The sequence below is a fragment of the Chionomys nivalis genome, chromosome 26, assembly GCF_950005125.1.
Source record: "Chionomys nivalis chromosome 26, mChiNiv1.1, whole genome shotgun sequence".
NCBI lineage: Eukaryota > Metazoa > Chordata > Mammalia > Rodentia > Cricetidae > Chionomys > Chionomys nivalis.
In genome coordinates, this window is record NC_080111.1 from 15,358,783 (window position 1) to 15,384,005 (window position 25,223).

At 38.3% G+C, this 25,223-nt stretch overlaps 1 protein-coding gene across 1 annotated transcript in view; it reads right to left on the reverse strand.

Annotated features, from left to right (window-relative positions):
• The window catches only part of Smchd1 (structural maintenance of chromosomes flexible hinge domain containing 1), a 135,405-nt gene that overhangs the window by 5,474 nt on the left and 104,708 nt on the right, over positions 1-25,223 (reverse strand). The window contains exons 38-47 of the mRNA XM_057758546.1: positions 21,658-21,784; positions 21,395-21,514; positions 19,902-19,987; positions 18,514-18,636; positions 17,355-17,545; positions 15,227-15,336; positions 15,021-15,091; positions 10,845-11,016; positions 5,028-5,186; positions 4,360-4,474 (exon numbers count right to left, since the gene is read on the reverse strand). Of these exons, the coding sequence (XP_057614529.1) occupies positions 4,360-4,474; positions 5,028-5,186; positions 10,845-11,016; positions 15,021-15,091; positions 15,227-15,336; positions 17,355-17,545; positions 18,514-18,636; positions 19,902-19,987; positions 21,395-21,514; positions 21,658-21,784 (1,274 nt within the window). The remainder of the gene's footprint in view (positions 1-4,359; positions 4,475-5,027; positions 5,187-10,844; positions 11,017-15,020; positions 15,092-15,226; positions 15,337-17,354; positions 17,546-18,513; positions 18,637-19,901; positions 19,988-21,394; positions 21,515-21,657; positions 21,785-25,223) is intronic.

Consider the following 25,223-nt stretch of genomic DNA (forward strand, 5'->3'; position numbering starts at 1 on the left):
CTATGTAGAGGTCATGACATCATGATCACACAGCTGACAAAATCTGCTTAGCTCTATCTAAAGCTGTTAAAGACAGAGTCCATTGTTATTTTATCTGTTAGATTTACTTATTTTAAGTATCTAGCTTGCATGTATGTATGTGTCCTCATGTGCATGCATGGTGGCTGTGGAGGTCAGAAGACACTGGATCCCCAGGAACTGGAGCCACAGAATGTTGTGAGCTGCCACATGGGTTCTTTATAAGAACAAGGGCTCTTAACTGCTGAGGCATCTCTTCAGCCCCAGAAGTTCATTTTAAAAAAAAGGAGAGGCTAGAGAGAAGGCTCAATGTTTAAAAGCATGTGCTGTTATTTGCAGAGGACATGGGTTTTGTTCCAGTACCCTGTGGTGGCTCACAGCCATCTGTAAACTCTAATCCCAGGGCATCTGACTTCCTCTTTGGGTCTCTGAGGGTAACCAGGCAACCATGTGGTGCACATACACACAGGTATGCAGGCAAGGACACTCATACACATAAAAAATCAATAAAACTTAAAAAAGGGAGGCCACAATAGGATGACACTTAGAGGCTGCATCTCAGGGATGAAACGGGCAGGATGTACAAGCCCATGGCGCAGTCCTGTGAGCCCCTTCTAGAGCTCTACCACTCAACACAGAAGCTGTGCTTGCGATGTAATCAGTTGTAGCTCAGATTAGGTAGCTTGTGGAAAGCAAAGGACACGGTCAACAAGACAAAACAACAGCCTACAGAGTGGGAAAAGATCTTCACTAACTTCACATCAGTCAGAGGTCTGATCTCCAAAATATACAAAGAACTCAAGAAATTGAGCACCAAGTGATCACATAATCCAAAAAAAAAAAAAAAGTAGAGACCTAAACAGAGAACTCTCAACAGAGGAATCTAAAACGGCTGAAAGGCACTTAAGGAAATATTCAACATCCTTAGTCATCAGAGAAATGCAAATCAAAACAACTCTGAGATTCCACCTTAAATCTGTAAGAATGGCCAAGATCAAAAACACTGATGACAAGTTATGCTGGAGAGGTTATGGGTGAAAGGGAACACTCCTGCATTGCTGGTGGGAATGCAAGCTGGTACAACCCCTTTGGATGTCAGTGTGGCGATTTCTCAGAAAATTAGGAAACAACCTTCCTCAAGACCCAGTAATACCACTTTGGGTATATATCCAAAGGATGCTTAATCGTGCCACAAGGATATATGTTCAACTATGTTCATTGAATCTTTGTTTGTCATAGCCAGAGCCTGGAAACAACATAAATGCCCCTCGACCAAAGAATGGATAAGAAAACTGTAGTACATTTACACAATGGAGTACTACACAGCAGGAAAAAATAACAACATCTTGAATTTTGTAGGAAAATGGAAGGAGCTAGAAAACATTATTTTGAGTGAGGTAACCCAGACACAGAAAGACAATTATCACATGTACTCACTCATAGGTGGTTTTTAAACATAAAGCAAAGAAAGCCAGCCTACAAACCACAATCCCAGAGAACTTAGACAACAATGAGGACACTAAGAGAGACTTACATAGATTTACATGGGAAGTAGAAAGTATAAAAAGACAAGATCTCCTGAGTAAATTGGGAGCATGGGGACCTTGGGGGAGGATTGAAGGGGGAAGAAGAGAGGCAGGGAGGGGAGCAGAGGAAAATGTAGAGCTCAATAAATATCAATAAAAAATGTGTGTGAGTGTTTATATATAGAAAGAAAGATCGGCTTTGGACTACAAACTACTCAGAACAACCTCAAGGTGGCCAGCTGAGATGGTCCAGCCTTCAGACTGCTCTAGCCAGGGCGTGAGACAAGCCTTGTACCTTCCCACACAGAGACCGGATAATAAATGACACAGCTACCTTTCCCAGGATGGGACAATTAACCCCAATTTTTCTTTTCAGGATGTGCTAAAGATGTTGTTGCCCCCAGACAGCAGGAAGTAATTTAAGAACACGACACCCACATTCCCAAAAGGTGAGGTTGGTGACTTTTGGTCTTTTATTGGGTTATGGATATTTGTCATTGTTATTGGTAATGGTCAGGAAAAAAGGCTAAACAAAGGAGGTAAGAGTCAGGGTTCTTATTTGGAATAAAAAAAGGAGGCTACAGATATGATAGGATAAAAGGGCAGATTACTCAATCTACTTGAAAAAGAAAAAAAAGATATAGATAGAAGATAAAAAGGCAGATTACTGAATCTACTTTCAAAAGTTTCTACTAGTTTTAAATATTTTACATTGGATTGGAATTTTGTATATTGTATACAAATTTGAGATTAGATTTTTTAAAACATACATTACTAGTCTTGTTCAAGATACTATACCTACACAGTTCATTTAACAATGCAATGCAAATTTCTAGTAGTCATTGAAAGTTATTATTATCAACTATTTAGGATAATAAGGAAGTGCGGGTTAATAGTCACCTATTACAAATAAACTTATAGTCATATTAGCTATGCTTTCAAGGTCAAACAGAAATATTTTAGATAGAAATGTTATCACTTCAGAGATCTACAGTGTATGGCATTTAAGATGTTTTAATAACATTTTTTTTTAAAATGACAATGAGACATGTCTGCTCCTGGCAGCACTGATCTACTTTAGAGAGGGATGGGCACTGGATAAACTCCACATGGAATTTAATTTAATTTCTTGTGGCAAAAGTAAGCCACTGGGCAAGAAAGTGCCCTTGCCTTGATTGCTGATAGTATGCTTACAAACCGCACAGCAGGGCACAAAAGAGAGTGACTACAAACCCTTGCCAAGGCGGAATAGTCCTTCAAAAATCCTGCTTCACAGAAAAGTCTGTCAAATATTCTAGGCCTGTAGGCCAAAGATGGATGCCCCCAACGTTGCAGAGGAACCTTGGGTGGCTGTCTATGCAGCCAGCTGTTTTTGTCATTTCTCACATTTTTTGGAAGTTGCTGGCTCATACTTCCTGTTTACTCAGTTAATATTATTTCCTTCTTGGGTCTCTGAGGGTGTAGAAGACTAGAAAGTTATAGTCTTCCTTGTTTACAGACTCAGAAAAGAAACTCACAAACGAGGTATAAAGTGTGTAAGGTTGAAAGATCAAAAGATAGTTTTGGATCGTAATGCAAATTAGGATAGAGTGAATTAGGTACAATACTTTGGACTCACCAAGATGGGAGAGATAATTGAGTATTTTCTCTGAATTTGTTGAATGCATATGGACTAGACATTGTTGATATACTTATTGCCTGTATATACTGTATATAGTTATTATACTTTTTGAATATAGTTTTTCTTATATTAGCTATAGCCTTCTTTTTAAATTTTATTTTTTTTTTTTTAAAGATTTATTTATTTATTATGTATACAACATTCTGCCTCGATGTATGCCCGCACGCCAGAGCAGGGCGCCAGATCTCAGTACAGATGGTTGTGAGCCACCATGTGGTTGCTGGGAATTGAACTCAGGACCTCTGGAAGAGCAGCCAGTGCTCTTAACCTCTGAGCCATCTCTCCAGCCCCTCTTTTTAAATTTTAGACAAAAAAGGGGAAATACAGTGACTGATATTTGTTTCTGTTTTAACAAATAAAGTTTGTCTGAAGCTCAGCGTGTAGAGTTAAGTCACTTGAGACCAGGCAGTGGTCACTCCCACCTTTAATCCCAGTATTCGATAGTCCCATGCCTTTAAATCCAGCACTAGGGAGGTGGAGACAGGGAGGGATATGGCTGGGTGGAGAGAGGAAAGTAAGGCAGGATGAGCCAAGAGCTCAGAGCAGTCTGAGGGGACAGTCTGAGGACAGGGTCGCCCCTTCAGTCTGAGCATTCGTAGAGGTAAAAGGTCTCCCTAGTGGCTGTCCACACAGCTTCTCTGATCCTTCAGTTTTCATCCCTTAATATCTGACTCCAGATTTTATTTATTAAGACCAATTAGAATTCATGCTGCACATACTACTACTTTAAAAACTGGTGATCCCATAATTAGAGTGCAGTATACGGAAACTTACTCCAAAACATAAAAGCAACTTCATTCTCTAGTGACTTTCAATAACAGAAAAATACGTAACATTTCCAAACAGTAAAACATCACTAAGAAAATGAGATTTCCTAAGAGAATACAATGATTCTGTGACTTAATAATACAGAAATATCATGTGTTGTGCCCTAGTGACACTGATCAAAACTGGGAGGAGCTCACACACCAGGCAAGCCCTTTATTACTGAGTTATCACCCCAAACCTGCTTTTGTTTTTAAAATACAAATCTTACCTCAGGAAATTTAGAAATAAACCTACAATGATTTGAAAGTACAACAACACAGGGTTTTGATAAACTAACCAATGGTAACTGGGTCACAATATGCTCACCTATTCTGTCTGGTGGATTCTCTTCTCATTCTTTTTGTAGGAATTGGACACTCTGTCAACTCAATTTTTGGTGAGTGACAAAATGAGTCATTACACTTCCATGCAGGAGTCATACCTGTGAAGAAAAGGTAACAAACTGGAGTGGAACAGGAAAAGCAAACATATACAGTACCTTATGAAAAGCAACGAACAATACCAAGAATCTCCTAACAAATATCAACTAGAGCCATCTGGGATTAGGGGCCTACAACTGGGGAATTCCTCCATCAGATTGGCCTGCAGGTGTGGAAGAACCCAGGCCACTGTGGGTGGTGTCACTCCTAAGCAGTCCTATGTTATAGCAGAAATAAGTTAAACTAGCCATGGGAAGCAAGATGGTCGGAAGTGCTTCTCCATGGCCTCTCTTGCCCCGGCTTCCCTGGATAACCAGCTGTAAGCTGTGAGCTGAAATAAACCCTTTCCTTCCCAATTTGCCTTTGGTCATCTGTTTACCACAGCTACAGACCCTTAACTCAGACACTATTCCTGAGAGAATAGTCTTAAGCATTTATCAGAGAGCGCGGTGGTTCAGAAATCAGGTCAAGTTCTGAATCATTTGCAGTCTTTCTTCTCACAGTGGACTCGTCATCTACTGTCAAACATGAAGTTAACAGAAAGTAAACATATACCGAGCTTTTGCTCTATTAGTTTCAGACTCTTTTCCTGTTCATCAAGTTCTTGTTTCTTCTTCTTCATATCAGGAGTGTGAAGGTACTGTAACTGATTGCTCAAATCCTTGTTCACAGTGTTCAGCTTGCACACAGCAGTGCGGTACTGCTGAATAAGATCTGCAAAGAAGCAGATATTTAAATAAAGAGCTAATGTCCAACAAATTCATGTTTTAGAAAAAAGAACAGCATCACTGAGTAACCCATGAGCAATGCCTTTTAAAGACATGAACCAGAAAATGAAAAAAAAAAAAAAAAAAAAACCAGTAGAGACAACACCTGATAGTTACATTTTAATTTTCTTTGACTGAATTTATTCCTGGATCAGGAATGAATTTTCAATTACCACTCTCCACTCTTTTTATTTCATTTTTTGTAGTTCTGGGGCTAGAACCCAGGACCTTGAACATATCAGACAAATGCCACCCCACCGAATCACAACCCAAGACACCTGGACATTTTTACATGCGGGCTGACACAAAGCATTCACTACTATTCAACAGTCAGAGAAGATATGAAAGGGGAAGAACACTCAATATAGTACTGCCCGAAATCACTATTCCCTGACTTGTAATAAAACGTAGTATTAACTGCTGCTGCACAGACGGTAAGCCCTCATGCACGTTCTTACTACACAAGAGGAAGAAAGGGAAGAGGGAGCAAGTTTCAACAAACAGGCCATTTACATACTTGCTAAAGCATGTAGCTTTCAGAACATTTACTCTGTACAAAACTCCTTTTACTCAGCTTTGAGACTATTATTGCCTATCTGTATGATTTACTAGATATTAAATAGTGCAGACATTATATTCTATACCCTGTCCAGTTTTAAGTGGCTACAGTTTAGATGGTTTTAGAATCACTTTTCCCATTGCTTAGACTCGTACATACAATGTCTAAGGTGTTTCTTATCTTATCTGAGGTTTTAAAACTATGTGTGAGCCATATCTGATGAGCAATTACTAATCCCAGCATTCATGAGGATTTAAGGTTTTTTTGTATGTGAAAGTGTGATTTTCGTCAGGCATTGGTGGCATATGCCTTTAATCCCAGCACTCGGGAGGCAGAGGGAGGCAGGTGTATCTCTGTGAGTTCCAGGACAGTCAGGGCTACACAGTGAAACCCTGCCTCAAAAAACCTAAAATAAAATAAAAATTACCTTCCTTTGGCCCGAGCGAGCGGAAGACACCCAAGGCCCGCCTGACGCCTCGAGGCCCCAGACGGGCACTACGATGAGGAACAAATGTCTGGTGGAGAAACGGGAGGGAAGCACAGTGGTTCGTGTTTTGTGGAGAGAGCTGGAACTACAGAGGTGAAGGCAGGGAGAAATGGTGACATCCAGGCCTGGGCTGCCGAGGGCCATGTCTGGATCTGTGGTCCTGTTGATATTTGTGTCCCTTTTACCACCAGGGACCATGTGAAGCATGTGTGTTGAAATCTGAGGGCCATGCTGAGGCCTTTTGCTGGTCCTGGGAAATCTGGCCCCATCCCTCATCATGGACACGAGCCTGATGGCTTAGGCACAGGAGAGCTGGCTCTACCCCTCGCCTGAGGGGAGCGATCCCAGTGCAGGTGATTTGAGCTGGCCCACTCCAACATCTACCCGTATCTGTGACTTGCTGGAGCGGGCATGGAAGGACTGGTTCTGTGGAACCGCAGCTGTAAGATGTCCATGAGTTGGGGTAGCAGCAGGCTATCTGGTGAGGGTCCAGTATATTCTGCTGGTGTACCACAAGCCAGAGGCCTTGAACCAGACCAAACACTCATTCTAATAAACACTTTCAAGTCAAGCTGTTAGACACACCACAGTCTCAATGCCACTAAGACGAGTGATGTGATGGACAGGTGGGAAGGTCAGATGCTTATTTCACTTTTTTTTTTATTTTCTTGGGGGTGGGAGGAAAAGTGTCACTGAAAGAGGAAAGCGGATATGGATGGACTGGGAAGTGGGTGGGAGTGGGGTACATGGTGTGGGATTCACAGGGAATAAGAAAATAAGACACATGTTACAATAACATGTACTAATTAAGGACTTTAAAAATATGATTGGTAGCCAGGGGTTGTGGCACGCCTTTAATCCCAGCACTGGGAGGCAGAGGCAGGTGGATCTCTGTGAGTTCAAGGCCAACCTGGTCTACAGATTGAGTTCCAGGACAGGCTCCAAAGCTACATAGACACCCTGTCTCGAAAAACCAGAAGAAAAAAAATTGATATTTGTCCTTCCATACATTCTGCATGCATATAAATATATACGTACAGCTAAAACATTTTTACATCCTTGCAATATATGTTACCTATATATAGATATCTATAAATAAGTAGACCATGCCTTTAATAAATTTTTTTCCCTCAAAGGTCTACAGAGATGGCCTTACTATTATAATAATTTACTATTAGTAAATTTCCAGGAATTCTGTAAATATAGCATCTATTTTTTTATGTAATTCTTTATTATTGTTGATACTACCATTGTAAAATGCAGTCCTACAAATTGGGTTAGTAAGGCTGTTTTCTCTAATTATCAGCTTCGTTGGGTATTCACTGATTTTTTTTTAAAGCGCAGATTTTAAATTTTAATTAATTGTATCATCCTGGGTTATAAAAAAATTGTTTTCATGCAAATATATTATATACCGGGAATACCCTGCTCTATACCCTGCTACACTTCTTTGTTGTTCCTGTCTCCTCCCTAAACTCTTCCTGTTCCTCACAGACTCTTCCATCCCTACTCTTCCCTCCACCCGGGACACGGCTTCTCTGTAGCTCTGGAGTCTGTCTGGTGAGATCCGCCTGCCTCTGACTCCCAAGTGCTGGGATTAAAGGTGTGCACCACCACTGCCCGGCTCATTTCTACTTTGTTACCTACACCCATGTGATCTTACACAGCTGTATGTAAATCTATGACTCACAAGAGAGAAAACAATATTATTTTCTACGACAGACTGAATTTACTTGTCTCCAGCTGAATCTATTTTCTTGCAAACAACACGACCTCACTCCTCTGTACCCATTTCGTTTGTCAGTGGACAGGTCGGACGGCTCCATAACTTGGCTATTGTGAAATGCGCAGGAAAGGCAGGCAACTGTCTATAAACACGCTAATGAAGTCTTGGATAATCTTCAGGAGGGGAGTTGGTTCATATGATAAGTCTATTTTTAGTTGTTTTTTTTTTTAATAAACTTCCATATTGGTTTCAATAGTGGCCAGAAGTACACAAGAATTCCTGTTTTGTTCATGTCCTTATCAGCATTTATTTTGATGACACCCTTTTCTGACTGGAGTGAGATGGATCTTAATGTAATTTTTACTGATAGTTTTGTATATTTCTTTCTTTTTATTTCTTTCTTTTTTTTTTTTTTTTTTTGGAGACAGGGTTTCTCTGTAGCTTTGGAGCCTGTCCTGGAACTAGCTCTTGTAGACCAGGCTGGTCTCGAACTCACAGAGATCAACTTGTCTCTGCCTCCCTGGCCTTGAACTCACAGAGATCCACCTGCCTCTGCCTCCCGAGTGCTGGGATTAAAGGCCTCCTATGGTTTTTTCAACTAGTGGTGCTTTTAAAACTGTGAAGGCCAAATTATCTCAAAGCTGGAAGCCATCCTAGTTCATCAGCTGAATAAATAAGTCAAATTACATAATAAAATACTATTCTGTAATGAAAATAAACTACAGCTATCGACATACACAGAACAGAAGGAATAAAAGCAGATAGAAGCTGTGCATTCTAAGAGTCTATTTATATATAAAGTACAAGAACAGACGAAAGTAACCTATGCTATGGTAAGTAAACAAAGTCATATCATATGGAGACTTGAAGAGAAAAATGAGCAATTTTCTGTAGAGCTGATAAGATTCTATTCATTTTAAATTGTGTGTGGTACTTCAGATTAAAAACGCCAGCCAAGTGTTCTACCACTGAGTTACATCCCCAAACCTTATTTTTAATTCTTCTAAGTATGGTGTTCTTTTGCTAAAATTTACCAGCTCCATGTTTGTAAAATGTGTATTTTTTTATGTCTGTATTATACATTACTACAAGAACAAAAGTGTACCCTGGGGTAGTGTGTCATCTTGTGATTCCCAACACTTGGAAGATTAAGGCAGAAGAATTACCATGAATTCTAGGCAAGCCTGGGTTACACAGTGAGGGTCAAGCCACCCAGGGCAACAGAATAAAAATGGCTTCAACTATCCAAAAGAGCAAACTATGACACACATAATACAGTGGAGGATCAATCCTTGTTACCAGGAAAGGAAACTCAACCACTTGCTACAGTGGATAAGCCCTGACCCCACGTTAACATACACTTAGGGTTATCTAGAATAGTCAATTTCATAGAGAATTCCAAGTAGAATGATACAGAAAGGAGAAAGGGATGGGAAGATACTAAGTTTCAGTTCTGCAAAATGTACTTTGGGGGATACTCTGTACAGCAAAGTTAGAGTATTTAATACTAAATTGTACAATGAAGTTAAGATGGCAAATTTTAGCCAGGTGGTAGTGTTACACGCCTTTAATCTCAGCACTAGGGAGTCAAAGGCAGGCAGATCTCTGTGCATCTGAGGCCAGCCTGGTCTACAAGAGCTAGTTCCAGGACAGGCTCCAAAGCCACACCCTGTCTCGAACCCCCGCCCCGCCCCCCGCTCCCCCCCCCCCCGAAAAGGAGAGGCAAATTTTATGATACTTATAAAAAAGGCTAAAATTAAGAAATTACTGAGGGTAGTAAATATAGATAGTCAAGCACAGTACAACTTCATAAACTAAAAACAGGAATCTATAAGGTAGTGGCATGCAGGCACTTCCGAGCAGATTTGGGTGATACACGGGCTGACCTGAAGGAGGCTGGGAGATAACAGAAGTGGTGAAGGGTCCATATTATATACATTAGGAGGAAATATGTTTTTGGATAGGGTTTTGCTATTTGAACCAAGCTAATCTCAAATTCATAGGCTCAAGTGAGCTTTCCTGACTCAGTCTACCAAGTAGTCAGTGCAGGTACATGGCTGGCTCAAAAACTCTTAACTGTATGAATGAACTGAGACAAAAACAAATGATTGTCTGACAAACTGTTAATTCAACAAGGCAGAATATTCCTTAGTACATAGTAAAAAGGGGGCAGATAAGTACTCTATTTACTCCCCAAACTACCTCTCTCTTTTAATAATTCAATAAAGAAAGGAAGAAGTATCATTTCAAAGGAAGAAGTAGTATTCCAACTACTTGATATACAATAGATTTGTGTAAGAACAAAAGTATTTTACATTATTTATATTGGTTACTGGTTAATTTGTCACATTAGATTCTGAAAACATAAACCCTTAAAGAGAATGTTAAGTCAAATCAGAAATTGCATTTAGATACTCATTCAGATGTAGTTCGGTGGTAAAATGCTTATTTAACAAACGTTTGACCCCCCCCAGCACTAAAAACAAAAACAAAACAGAAAGATAAATAATAGGAAATCCTCAAGAGATACTTCTGTCATCTGAAGAAAAAAATGAAAGAGAAGGAAAAAGGAAAAACTAAGCTATCTTCTGGAGCTGGGGCTGTGGCCTGGCTGGCAGATTGCTTTCCTAACATGCGCGAGGTCCTCAGGTCAGTCCCCAGCACCAGATACTAGGTGTGCTGTGATAAATGCCTCAGATGGAGACAGGAGGTCAATAAACTCAAGGCCATACTAAATTATATGCTGAATTCCCAGCCAGCTTGAGATACACAACACTCTGTCTTAAAATAATGCAAATAAACTAAACAAAAACTCACCCCATATTTAACCTACCGATTTCTTTCCCCAAGACCATACACTGTTTTGGTACTGGAGCTCCGAAGACCATTCCCCGAAGTTTGTCCATTGGAGGAGCTTTATTCTGAAGGCCCCCAAACTTTCCATTACTTCTAATACGATCTCCATCTCTGGTCAGTAATGTGGGACAGTGTGTGATTTTAACAACCTATTGAAGGCACACAGATACTAATTAGAAAGAAACCAACTCCGATTGCTTTAAAGAGAAATTATCACATCTCAGCTTATAAATGACAGGATTGCTGGGCACGATACCACATGCCTTTGTTCCCAAAACTCAGGAGGCAGGGGTCTGTAGCTCTCAATAAATTTGAGGCCACCCTGATTTACATACTGAGTTCTAGGACAGCTACGGCTCTGTAGAGAGACAATGCATCAAAAAAAAAAAAAAAAAAAAAAACAATAAATAAGCAAGAAAGCAAGTAAAGAAATAAATGACATAATTGGGAGCAGTGCTTTCACAAAATTATAATCTAAGGGTGTGTAAAAACAGACTGGTGACGTCCCTAGACAAGCAGAGCACCCGTCAGTTTTCAAACGCTGGCTTCAACAACAAGGGGGAGAAGGAGCCAAGAACTAAGCTCGCCAATTAGAATAAAAATATCTCATTGTATTTACCATTTCATGATCTCTAAAGGAGTTGTCAGTAATTCCTCTTACAAGCATTTAAATCCTCAAAATAATTACAAGTATGTGTACTCAAACAGTCTTCATGAAAACCAGTAAGCTAACATGTCTGAGTAAGTTACATACATTGTAGCACATCCACACAATGAAACAGAATACATTAACAAGTGACTGAGGGTGCAGGAGACATGATGCAGGGGTAAGAATGTTTTGCCATACAAGCATGAGGATTGGAGTCTGATTTCCAGCACCCACATAAAACAGGTAAGGTGGTTGTACTCACAATCCCTACTGTGAGGGGTGGGAGGCTATGGAAACAGGAGGATCAAAGGCGTTTGTTCATCAGTCAGCCTCTCCCCGCCCTCCCCCCAAAAGCAAGTTCCAGGTTCAATGAGACCCCGACTCAAGGGAAAAGTTGGATGGACAGTAACTGCAGCACCCCACCTAACACCCTCCTCTGGCCAGTGTGCACACCCTACCCCAAATGTGACTCAAGAGCACTATAATTCAGCACATTTCAAATATCTAACAGTAAATATTTACATAAATTATATACAATTTATAGAAGTAAAGAAGAGAGGAAACACAATTCCAGAGCCCTTCCAGAAAACCGGCACTTTTAGTTTTGTTATGTATGTATGTATGTATGTATGTATGTATGTATGTATGTATGTATGTATGTATTTGAACCTAGCTTTAAAAAAAAAGCCTAATCGAGACCAGCCTGGTCTACAGAGCTAGTTCCAGGACAGGCTCCAAAACCACAGAGAAACCCTGTCTCGAAAAAAAAAATAAATAAATAAAAAAATAAAAAAAAGCCTAAAATGCAATAAAACAACTAAAGTAATCACTCATTTCTGTTTTGTTTTGGTGTATGTGTAGTGTCACCATGTGACTGAACTGGTCTTGACCTCACACTCCTCTTCTGAGCCAGCTGAGGGCTAGGACTACAAGCACATGCTACCATGCATGGCTTAGCTGAAAAAAATCTTATATTTAGTGAGCCAAGAATTTGCAGATTCAAAGTTACTGGGGGGCGGGAGGATTGAAAGAAAAGGCACTGTTAGAAGGTGCGTAGCCTTCTTAGAGTGGGTGTGTCCTTGCTGGAAGAAGTTTGCCACTGTGGGAGTTGGCTTTTGAGGTTGCTTATATTGTTAAGCTACTCCCAGTGTCAGAGACCATTTCTTGTTGCCAGCAAGATGTAGGACTCTCAGCTGCTTCTCCAGAACCATGCCTGCCTGCATGCTGTCTTGTTTTTCCATGATGACAATGGACTAAACCTCTGAAACTGTAAGTCACCACCCCAATTAAATGTTTTTCTTATAAAAGTTGCCATGGTCAAGGTGTCTCTTCACAGCAATAGTAACCCTAACTAAGACACTTGCTTGGTAAAAGAAATAATTACGATTTATTCTTGGTTTTTATTTGGATTTATGTGCTTTCTAATGATTAACATAAAAGACAGTAACTAGGATTGGGGCTGCAGAGATGGCTCAGCTGTCCTTCCATAGAATCCAGGTTCAATTCTCAGGACCCATATGGTGGCTCTAATCCCATGGGCTCTAACATTCCCTTCTAAACTCTTCTGGGATTGGACATAAAAGTGGTACACAGATATACATGCAGGCAAAACATCCATCACACAAAACAGATAAATGGGGGCTGGAAAAGACTGTGCTAAGAGGACCCAAGTTTGGGTTCCCAAGACTATTTTAAGTGGCCAGGTGCAGAGGCACACATCTGTAAACAACATATCTGGGAGGGCAGAGGTGGGTTCTTGGGACTTGCTGGTCAGTTACTTTGGTCAACTGATAAGCTCCAGGTTCAGTGAGAAGTCTTGTTTTAAAAAAATGGTGGGGAAGCAATTGAGGAAAACATCTGTCAACATCTGTCCTCCATATACATATGCACATATATGCATACACACACAAAATACCATCCATTTATCAATGCTCAGTCAGTTTTAAGGATATATTATCATATTCAGTAACAAACACCTAGGTTTACAGACTTATTATGCCCTTATTAGAAGATAAACACAATATGGGAGGGGATAGTTGTAAGTCTCAAGTAGAAAGAACAACTGGGCTTTCTTTTGTGACAATTTTGAAAAGATTACAGTCATTTTTTTCTTCAATTTTCATGATCCTACCTCACTGCACTATTATCAACAAACATAAAGTCAGGAGTTCAGGTTCTAAGAGTGAACTGTTTACTGAACAAATCTGGAGAATACTTATAACTGTTGGAGAGACTGAAAAGGAGTAATATCAAGAGTTGAAATGTTGTTATAAACAGCATGAAAAATTTTCAAAGAAAAATAACAAAGCTACTGAAACTTAACAATGTTACTAAGATATCGATCAATCTTTTTTTCGCAGCTCTGAAACAATTATAAATGACTTATTAAAGAGAAATTGGCACACCTTTATTCCCAGCACTCAGGAAGCAGAAGCAGGTGGTTCTCTAAAGTTCAAGGCCAACCTAGTCCACAGAGCAAGCGAGTACCAGGACAGCCAGGACTATGGAGAGAAACTCTGTCTCAAAACAACAACAACAATAACAACAACAACAAAAAACAAAGAAAAAAATCCTTAACTAATACAAAAGTCTATGAACTGAAAGGATGTTTGTTATGCAACAATTAAGAACACATACAATGGCAAATTCCTCTCTTCCAAAGATGTTAAGTGCTTGTGAGTATAGCTGCCTTCAAAGGTCCAAAGAAACGAGAAGTGTGTTCTCTGAAAGTCATTATGCTAAAACCCATTAGGCACTTGGCTCTATGATCTTAGTGGTTCTCAATCTTTGGGTTTTGATCCACACTGGTAACATCAGATGTAAAAACAGATGTTTACATTATGATTCATAACAGTAGCAAAACTGCAGTTATGAAGTAGCAACTAAATAATTTTATAGTTGGGTCACAGCAACATGAGGAACTCTATTGAAAGGCTGAGAGCCACTGCTCTAACCTGATGATGTGGTCTTTAGGTATGATACACTGTTTTTCTTCAGTACATGCTAGGCTGGCCTAGAACTCACCATGTTGCCCAAAAGATAAATGACACCCCCCCCCCCAAAAAAATCTAGCACACAATTTAGCTCTAAAATAAATTTTAAAAAAAGAAAAGAAAGAAAACAGAATCAAAAGTTTCAGGAAAATAGGTAGGCTTACAAAGAATTCAAAATATTAAGCAAGGTCACCCAAAGAAAAAGCAAAATAAAACACATTTTCTCTGTCTATGTGGATCCCTAGCCTACAGTGTACAAACAAGCGAACATATGGGTGTGAGTACAGCATGGGTAAAAGGAAACAAAGGAGAATGTGCATAGAGATGCAACTGGTAGTGAAAGCAGAAAGCCTGTGAGCAGCTGTCCCCTGAGGAGCTCGCTGAGACGCACAGACTCTGGGTCTAGGCATAGGCTTGGCTAAGTGGCCATACTAATATAGCTGTGTGATGTCTTCTTTTTATTCCCAGTTCTTTAAATAAAGTGACTTGAAAAAAAAAATAAAGTACATACCTCTCTTCTATAATGATTGGCTGCATCTAGATTATCCAAAATAATGGTGTCTCCTAACAGCATACCAAAAACTAAAAACATCAAAATATACAGAAATAAATATTGATGAAAGTAATATTTATAAGAATGTAATTTTTCACAGTTAACAATTTTTAGATTTCTATCACAAATGAACAGCTGAACAAAATGAAGTCACAGTCTTTTACCTGTTTCACAGTGTTCAACGTTATCCGGGAATGTTAACAAATCTCGGGCAAAGACTGGATTTCCAAAGGGTTTAAAATGTAATTTACCATTTCGGATATGAGGTAGAGGTCTAAATTAAGAAAGAAAAACAAAATAACAAAAAAGTACTAAATAAAGCATACATAACTATTTATAATCAATGAATACACTTAGAAAAAATAAATATATGCATATTGTGACACGTGACCCACCTATATGACCCAAATCATATTCCTAAATGATCACACATTCTCCCTAGCAATGAGGACTGCCATGAGGATCTGCTATAGTGACTCTTAACAACCCAGCAAACAGCGTATGCTGTGTCCTATAGGCCTATTCTTACATGCTTCTCTCCCTCTCTTATATTGTGTTTAAATCTATGTGCACATCTTTAATCTCAGCGCTTGGGAGCCAGAGAAAGCAGGCTTTACAGAGAGTTCCAGGATGGTCAGGGCTACACAGAGACTCTGTCTCAAACAAACAAAGCAACAACAAAAAGTGAAATCCATCTTCCTCAGAGGGAGTATAAGGATACTAAACAATAACAGAGCCAACATACTAGAGCAAACTTTAATCCTAAACATCAAATTCATTCTTGCCTATATTAAGTTTTAATATTTTTATAATTATTTTGAGAATGTAATACATGCAACACTTCTTACCCTAACTCTTCCCAGATCCTCTTCCTGCCTATCTTCTTTTTTAATATAATCCACCAAGTCCAATATTTGCTGTCAATATATTCATGGGTGTGGGGTTATCCACGGAGTGTGGTCAACTTAACAGGGGCCATATCCTTAAAGAAAAGTGACTCTTCCTGCCTCCAAATCCATTGTCAATAGGTCCTCAACTAGGGGTGGCTGTGGTGTAGGACCATGGTCTGTATTCTGTCAATTATATTTTAAATAAACGCTGATTGGCCAATAGCCAGGCAGGAAGTATAGGTGGAACAACCAGACAGAAAGTAGAGGTGGATCAATGAGAACAGGAGAATTCTGGGAAGAAGGAAGCCCATTCCTCTGTGGTCCTGGCCCAGACACAGAAGAAGCAAGATGTGACTGCCTCGCTGAAAAAGGTACAGAGCCATGGGGCTAACATATTGTGGGAATCAGGCTGGACAGAAACCCTGACAACATGGGTGCATGTGAGTCCCTTCCTTCTCCATGCTCGAATGTGGAATGGTCTGATCTTGATCTTCTATAGTTCTTGTGAATAAGCACAAGATTCTCGGGTGTGTGTGTAGACCAGAGGACAGGGTCAGGTGGCTTCCTCGATTACTCTTTATTTTTTGAGCAGGATCTCTTATTTAACCTGGAACTCAATGATTTGGCTAGCCTAGCTAACCAATGAGCTACAGGGATTCTTCTGCTCTGCCTTCTGAGCAAAGGGATCGTAGATAGATGTGTGCCACATCTGGTTTTCATGTGGGTGCTGGGAGTCCCAGTGCAATGAACACGTTACTGACTGACTGACTGACTGACTGAGCTATCTCTCTAGCACCTGCCCACTGGGTCTTCAGCAATTACAAAGATATAATAGGCCTTTCTCAATGGAAATGTTTTCTCATAGAAAGTATTACCTTTAGGGTTGGAGAGAGAACTTGGTAAAGTCAGGTAGCAACAGTTGGATCTCTGAAGCTCACTAGTTAGCCCATCTAGCAGAATCTGTGAGCCCCAAGGCTAGTGAAATTGTCTCACAAACAGATGAATGCCTCCTGCAAATGGTACCCAAGGTCCACTCCTGGCCTACACATACAAGCACACACATGTGCATGTGTACTTGCATTACACCCGAACACACAAATTATTGTCCTTGTCAACACAGTTATTTTGATGTGTTGATTTCCTATGCTGTCTAATGAGTACAAATTTAATAGCAGTATGGTAGGTAAAGGCTTATGATGGATTATGAGTTAGAATGTCAAAGAAAAGTAGGAACTCAAACACAAGTCTGTTATGTCAAAAAATTCACATTATTTAAATTCAAAGGCTTACTGAGAAGGTAGTTTAACTTGTATTCAGCATGTGTGAGGCCCTGGGTTTGACCCCAAGCACTACAAAACAACAAATTAGAAAATAAATATTACTTTCTTATTTTTTTCCTAACCTTTTCCAATCTGGAACAGTTTTCCTATAAATAGAATCAAGGGGCAACACCTGCTGACGACCTTGCGTTTCATCATAGATAGAGCGTGCAGCATCAGTGGTCAGGGTGACCACACAGTCCATGTCACTTGCCAGATGCCAAGAGATAACCACTGCAGCGCGATCATCTTCAATCTGTGCTAGATGTGCGATCTGAAGCCATTTTAACAGAAATTTATAAAAAAAAATAAAATAAAAAACAAATTTTAAAACTCTTACCACAAGAGAACATCAGTAAGAATAAAACATGAATAAAAGAGACATCAGTCAAATGTTTTGGCATCCATCTACAACCCCAGCAATTAGCAGGCTGAGACAGAAGGATTATAGAGGTTAAGACTAGTTCAAGCTACACAAAAAGAAACACAAATAGAAAAATAATAACAAAATTCCTCAAGCTGGAAAATTTACACTGACTGGAATCCATCTAACTGCCTATTCTGTTAAATTTTTAGAATAATTTTTTATAGATTAACCAATAGCAAATTTGCAAAATAAGCAAATAACAATAATGCAAAGTTTGTCAACTAATTAAACACACACTTATTTTACACTTCAATGTCTCTAATAGGGAAGGTCTTGGTAATCATGAAGTACACTTAAAGATATGCAATAAAAAACAGAGGTTCGAGATTCATTAAGCATATTATTTAAAATACCTTTAAGCTATTTAAATGTTACAAATAAATAGCATTGCTTTGTTGAGAATCAGAACAAATCATTTTCTTACTGACAAATACTTGCTGTGCTCACAAGCATTCTTGCTTTAAACCTTCTGGGAAATTGCCGCACCTCTAAAATCTAGGCATTGTGTTGGTAAAATTGGGCCTACCATTTATTGTTCTCTGACCCGGTATCACAAACTTGTCTAAAAATAAGGCTTTTATTTCACCATAGACATATCATAGCATCTGCCCTGGTTTTCTAACTTTATAAGGTACTAATGGGAAAAAGTAAGAAACAGACGTGCTGACTGGTGGTGTAGCTCAGTAGGAGAGTGCTGCCTAGTGTATGGAAGGATCTGGACTCAGTCCTCAGAACTGGGCTCGGGAGGGAGAACAGACATTTTAAACAAAACAAGTAACAACGATGAACTATTTCTTAAAACTTAAATCACAAACCTTTCCCAAAACATCTCCACTGCGCTTGGTGTAGTTTGGAAGAGTGCATGATCTCCTGGGCTTTTTTTTAAGTTCACTTTGTTCTGTTATCTTTTTTTCCAAAAGTGCTTCAATATGAGGTATCTGTAATTAACGAAAATTTATCTACAAGGTCAGTTTTTTTTTTTTTTTAATAACAGGCAGCCTAAGACAGTGAAAAACCAGTAATTTGGAGTACTTGAGAAAGTTGTTTTGCTTTTATTATGGTGGTTTTCTGAGACAGGGTTTCTTTGTGTATCCCTGGATGTTCTAAAACTTACTCTGCAAACCAGGCTGGCTTCAAACTGACAAGAGATTCCCCCTGCCTCTGCCTCCCAAGTGTTGGGATTAAAGGTGTGCACCACCACTGCCCAGTTATTAAAATAGACAATATATTATAAGCAACAAAACTATAGTTAATACTGATGGAAAATATCTATCAGGGATATTTGGTCACAAACTTAAGATCATGACATGGTAGGAAAGTACTCTATTACTAAGTTATATTCCCAAAGAGAGAAAGCCTTCTTTGAGGAGGAAAAAGGGCAATACTGGAATTTAAGTTAGGCTCTTATACACCATAAACTCTACCACTGAGCTATACATTCAATGATTTTCTAAAATCTTATGAAATATAAGATTTTATAAATATATTTATAATATAAATATAAATATAGCCAGATCTATTGGTAATCCCAGCAATCACAAGATGGTGGGAGAAAGAGTCTGAACCTAGTCTGAACCATAGTAAGACTGTCTACCAAAAAGCAAACAAAACAAACCCCACCAAACATGACACAGGAAAAGATATACATAAATAAATATACAATGTAGTTGTCTGAATCACGCACAGAAGACAATAAGCTAAGAAGACTTCTATACTATTCTGAATTACTTAAAAACATCATGGGGCTGAAGAGATGCCTCAGCAGTTAAGAGCATTTATTATTCTTGTAGAGGATTAGGGTTCAATTTCCAGAACCCATATGGTGGCTCACAATCAATTCAAGGCCCCAATTCCAGGTAATCTAGTCTGCATGCAGGTCAAACACTCATATGCACAAAATAACTAACTAAACCAATCAAACATACCGAGTGTGTGTATTATGTATATGTACCATGGTACACACGTAGAGATTAGAGGACAAATGTTTGCTCCCAAGCCTGATGACGTAAGTTTGAGTCCCCAGATTCAGAAGATGGAAGGAGAGAACAGATTCCAAAGCTGTCCTCTAACTTTCACATGGAGATCATTGTACATGTATGTACACACAGCACACAGTACATAAAGTTAAAAAAGTCTATAGAATTTTTAATAAGATAGTAGTTGAATTTAATAAAGAAATTTAATATACACTTAGAAATTATACCTGTTGTGCTGTAGGAATATCAATATTGCATGCTTTTAGTTCATTTCGCAGCTGGACCTCTTTTAATTTTGCTTCTTCAACTTGGCCTAAAATAGAAAAAAAATTTATTTTTTTTTAAAGATTTTATTTGATTTTATGTGCATTGGTGGTCTGTCCACATGCATGTCTGCATGAGGGTATTGGGGGCTCTGCAACTGCAGTTACAGACAGTTACTGCCATGTGGTGCTGGGAACTAAATCCGGGTTTTCTAGAAGAGCAGCCAGTGTGTATAACGACCGAGCTATCTGTCCAGGTCCTTGGTTTTTTTTTTGTCGTTGTTTGTTTGTCTGTTTTGCTTTCTTAAATAGTACTTAAAATATACCTTTCTAAAAATTTACAACTACTTTTTCCTTTTAATGTTTGATATTAAAATAAAAACTGATAGTTGATCATGGTCAATTAAGTTATAAATCCCAAGGTTCAACGATACATGACAAGAGAAACAGAATGAATGTACTGGGAGATGCTCTGGCATCACACCCACACATGGACACGTGAGCTACAGAACTGCAGATATGCTCTCAGAGTACAGTTAACAATCTACAAACAGTCTACACAACTGACATGAATGGTTAAGAGCACTGGCTGCTCTTACATTCAACCTGGGCTCAAATTCCAGTGCTCATATGGCAGTTCACAACTGCCTGTAACCCCAGTTTCACGGGATCTAGAAACCTTCTTCTGGTCTCTACAGACAAGAGGCATAGACATATACGCAGGCAAAATAAAAGAACATTTTGCTAGGCAGTGGTGGTTCACACCTTTAATCCTAGCACTCAGGAGCCAGTCGCAGGCAGATCTCTGTGAAGTTTGAGGTCAACCTGGTCTACAAAGTGAGTTTCAGGATTTCCTGGACTACACAGAAAAATCCTGTCTCGGAAAAGGGGCGGGAGGGGGGGTAGGTATAAAACTAACACAAGTTAAAACCTATAACAAAACATCTGACAAATGAAAAACAGGCAACATGGTACAACTTAACAAATGTCTTATTTTAATTGCATACGAATATCATTTTAAAAGACAGCAAACATTTTATGGACTAATGGAAGAATAAATTAAATATTCCATTTTCAGTGCTTGTGGGCCCACATGCTACTGTTGCATGTAAAATACAAAGAGCTCATGATTAAAACTAAAAATTAGATCACTTATCAATTCCCCAGTGACATCTTTTGCCAGAAACTAGAGCTAGATAAATTAGTTATCAATATTGTCAAAAGCTTTAAACTTTCCACAGGTCCACATTTCTAGAGGAAAACTGCCAATTTTTAAAATGTATAAGTCGGCTACGAGCTTGATTAAAGTAAGGAACACTTCATGTTAGCAACTGCCAACAACCCAGGAACAACTATCCTTACCACCCTTTTCTTTCAAACAGACAGATAGACAGTCTCACCCACCTCACCTGCTCAAAGACAATGCTTTATCATTACCTGCACACAGGGTGACTTACATTTCATCTCATCAACAAGCTGCTTGTTGGCGTCAAAGAGACTTCTGTACATAATGATGGACCTAGATAACTGGTCCTTTTCCTTCGTGAGTGCTGCCATTTGTTGCTGCTTTTTAACATCTAAGAAAAAAATTTCAGATAATTTAAACAACTTAGAAACTGACTTTTCCAATGCCATAATATGATGCATACAGAAAGCAAAGCAAGGTTAACTGAAGTTCCATTAACAACAGAGTTTACTAACCTATATCCCTAAGACTTACCATTGTAAAACATAAATGGCAGGCTATAGGATTCTAATGTTCTTGATAAAGTTGACAGTCGAGGCTCAAAGATAATAAAATATTCAGTACTATCCCTTCCAGGACTGTTTTCTGCCAGCACTAGAGTCTGTGTAAGTGAAAGGGAATGAGAAAAACAAGAATTAAAAAAGAGACATTCCAATGTTACATGTGTTGTCTTACGGCTACCAAACAAGCAGGACAATGCAAACATGGACACTGGCTGAGTCTTCAGAGTAACAGACCGTCACTACCACTGTCTTACCTTCGAGATGACTGGACCCAATGACGCACTGAGCACGACTACGCGACAGTGACACAGAGTGGGCAATCAGAACAAAGAGTCTTGTTTCTCAGGACTCCATCTGTACCCAAACCTTTAGGCTAAGGTGAGGCAAAACAGCTTGAAATACGCAAAGCACAACACTCAGTTTAAGTTACAGCTGTTACCATGGGAGACCAATCCCACGGGGACAGAACAAGAGGCCCCTGAAAATGCTTAAAGACTTGTTTTTTTAACTTTTATATTTTTTCAAGTCACAAAAAGTATACCTGAGCTTAAGATCAAAACATATAACTAGTAACTGATGCAATTATAAATATTTTAACTTGAATGTATTTTTTAGTTCTGTAAAAAGAGACCTTAGGTTCTTTGTTTTTCAGAATAGAATACAATTTAAAAACACCCTTAACTAATAAAACACTATGGAGCATAAAACATAAAATTATAATCTTAACAATTACAATTCTGTTTCTCAAAAATTAAAGAACATAAGTTACAAATAAGTCAATTCTCAGTTCAACACAGATTTTAAAAGCTATCAGCAATGTATATACAGGAATCTAAGTACATATAAAAGTAGTTTCTATTTAAGAAAGAACATATACTTGCACTTGTCTGCTTAAACTTGACTTGTTAATGGAAATTCATAAAATGTTACCAATTTAAAATATTTATAAATAATACAGTTAAACCACACTATAGCACTTAGTCTTTGGGTGGGGAAGACTTAGTTTGAAAATTTTACAATAACCTAAGAAATAGGTTCCCTAATAAGAAAATCACTGATTGTTCCCTTGCAAATTTGTTTTCTAGGATGAGAAATATAGCTAATTAAAAGTTTATTTTATTAGATATCAAATTTCCCTTAAAAAGAGGGAAGAGGCTATATCAGTTTACCTTTTCATCATCGGCAATGTATAAAAACACAATCTCCCTGGTGAGGGACAGCACTTCACACTAATAATTACTGCTTTAACTAGCTTCCCGGGCATTACCAAGGCCATCCTTTTTGTTTTTAAAGGCTATTTACTTTCTATGATCAAAAAATTACTCATTTTTTTACTCATTTATCTTTATACTAGAATGCCTTTTAAAATAGATTTTGCAGTTTGTTGGGTTTCAAAAAAAGCTCAACGTATTAATCTGATATATGTGCAGCCATACATAAGACAAACCCTCTTTTACTATCATTAAACTTTTTCTTTCTGGTAGGGAGTACTTTGATATCCATGATCTAGTGTCAAAAATTATCAACACCTTGCTACTTCTCTTTTAATTCTGTTTTTAATCAACACATTGCTACTTCTTTTAACTGTTTATGACATGCTTACTACAAAGCTTAATTTGTAATGAGGTTAAATATACTATATGAATAGGAATTTGGCCTATAGATGGATACATGATACAGGAATGAAAATGAGGCTTGTTCAGATCATGTAGGCAAATAATATAGACTATAAAATGATACAACTAATGAACTTGATAAATTACAACATTAGATTTTTTTATATGTGAAACATTTCATACAAATACTAGCTGTATTGTGGTCAGTGTTTCCTACATATTCTTGAAAATGATGGCCTGGGAGTAGTAGTAGCACTCAGTAGTAAAGAATGGAGACACAGTTTCAACTCCTAGCATCCAGCCACCAAAACAACCTGAAACAAACATAAACTAACACTTCCTCTCGTTCATTCAGTACTGGGTATGTGGAGGCCAAGTCAGGCAAGGCTCTGCTATTTACTTAGAGGAACAGTAAGGACCTCTAGTGGCGAGGGAAAATCCAGATGTATCAAGTTTACATTTTATACGCAGCTTCTGGGAAACAGCTAAGTCTCTGTCCTAACAGGCAGAACAATTTCAAATGCACATGGGGAAGAAGAGGGAGGTGCAAGGAAAATGGGATCAGGTGTGCTCTTCCAACTCCAGCTCCTTTTCCATGTTACATAAGCTTCCTTCCTAAAAAAGTAAATAAAACCCAAAAAAGGTGTGTGGCTTTCATGACTAAATTTCATTATGGTGTAGGAGAAGCTCACCTTCCTCTCTCCATTACACTAGAACAGCTATGAAGAGCTGACAGCAGTGGCAGCTGACACTTGTCCTCCACAGGAAGACATTGAAAGCGCCATGGTACACAACAGACTGGGAAGAACAGCCACTGTTCAAGTCTCACGCTAGGCTGTCTTAAAAGAATTCAAGGCGATGTCAACTCTTTAGATCTCACAACTACAAATAAAAAATTACAAGTGCAGAGCTTTCCATAAAAACTAGACACTTTTGAATGCTGGTAACACTTCAATTAATGAAAATATTTTGGCCAGTCACTGCCCAACATACCAACAGTCTTTGGGATAGAGACAGCTGAGAGACTCCCAATTTACAAGCCTAGAGTACTGAAATAATGTAATATTTGAGATGAATTATATGCAAGGATGGGCAACAAAAAAAAAACTAAGAAAAGGTACTATTGGCACTTGTTGGCATACACTGAACAAAAAGATGAACACCCTCCGCAAAAAAAAAAAAAAAAAAGAAGAACACAAAGTTTTGGTAGAAATGTAAACTAAAAATTGCAATAATGATACAATATTTAAAATATGTGTATTATTTTATGACCAATCACTTCTCTTTCTAGTTATTTCTTAACTCAACCTATAAATCAGTATCAATTTATCTATATACCTACCAACCAACCATTCTAAATCAACACATAGAAGAAACATTAGTGATAAAAAATAAACCTTAGAAATGAAATAAATTTATAGCAAGGACTGATAAAAAATATGTGTAGTCACTTTATTAATGACATAGGCTTTTATTTAACAAAGAAATATATCTTGATATATCTATATTTGGTATATCTAGTAAACCAACTAGAAAATTCTTGCAAAAGCATAATCCTATTACATTAACAAAATTCAAAACTTAATATCCCCCATCATATGTTGAAAGCACTATGCTATACTAATGTGCATAATATATCTTTAGATGACTTTGCAGTAATCGGCCAGATACCATGACTTTTGAAGGTTAAAAATGTAACAATTACTTATACAGTTTTTTAAAAACTGCATTTTTAAAATTATAAGACAAACTATTTTATTTTAAAAAAATGACAGGCTAATAATTTATTAAGTTTTTACCTAACCTCTATTTACTGCTTCTGTTCGTACAATAGTAGTAACCTTATGACAGACCTCAAACATTATATTGTCACCACAGCTGAAAAATCAGCACAATAATTGAAATCTGTCATCCCACATGG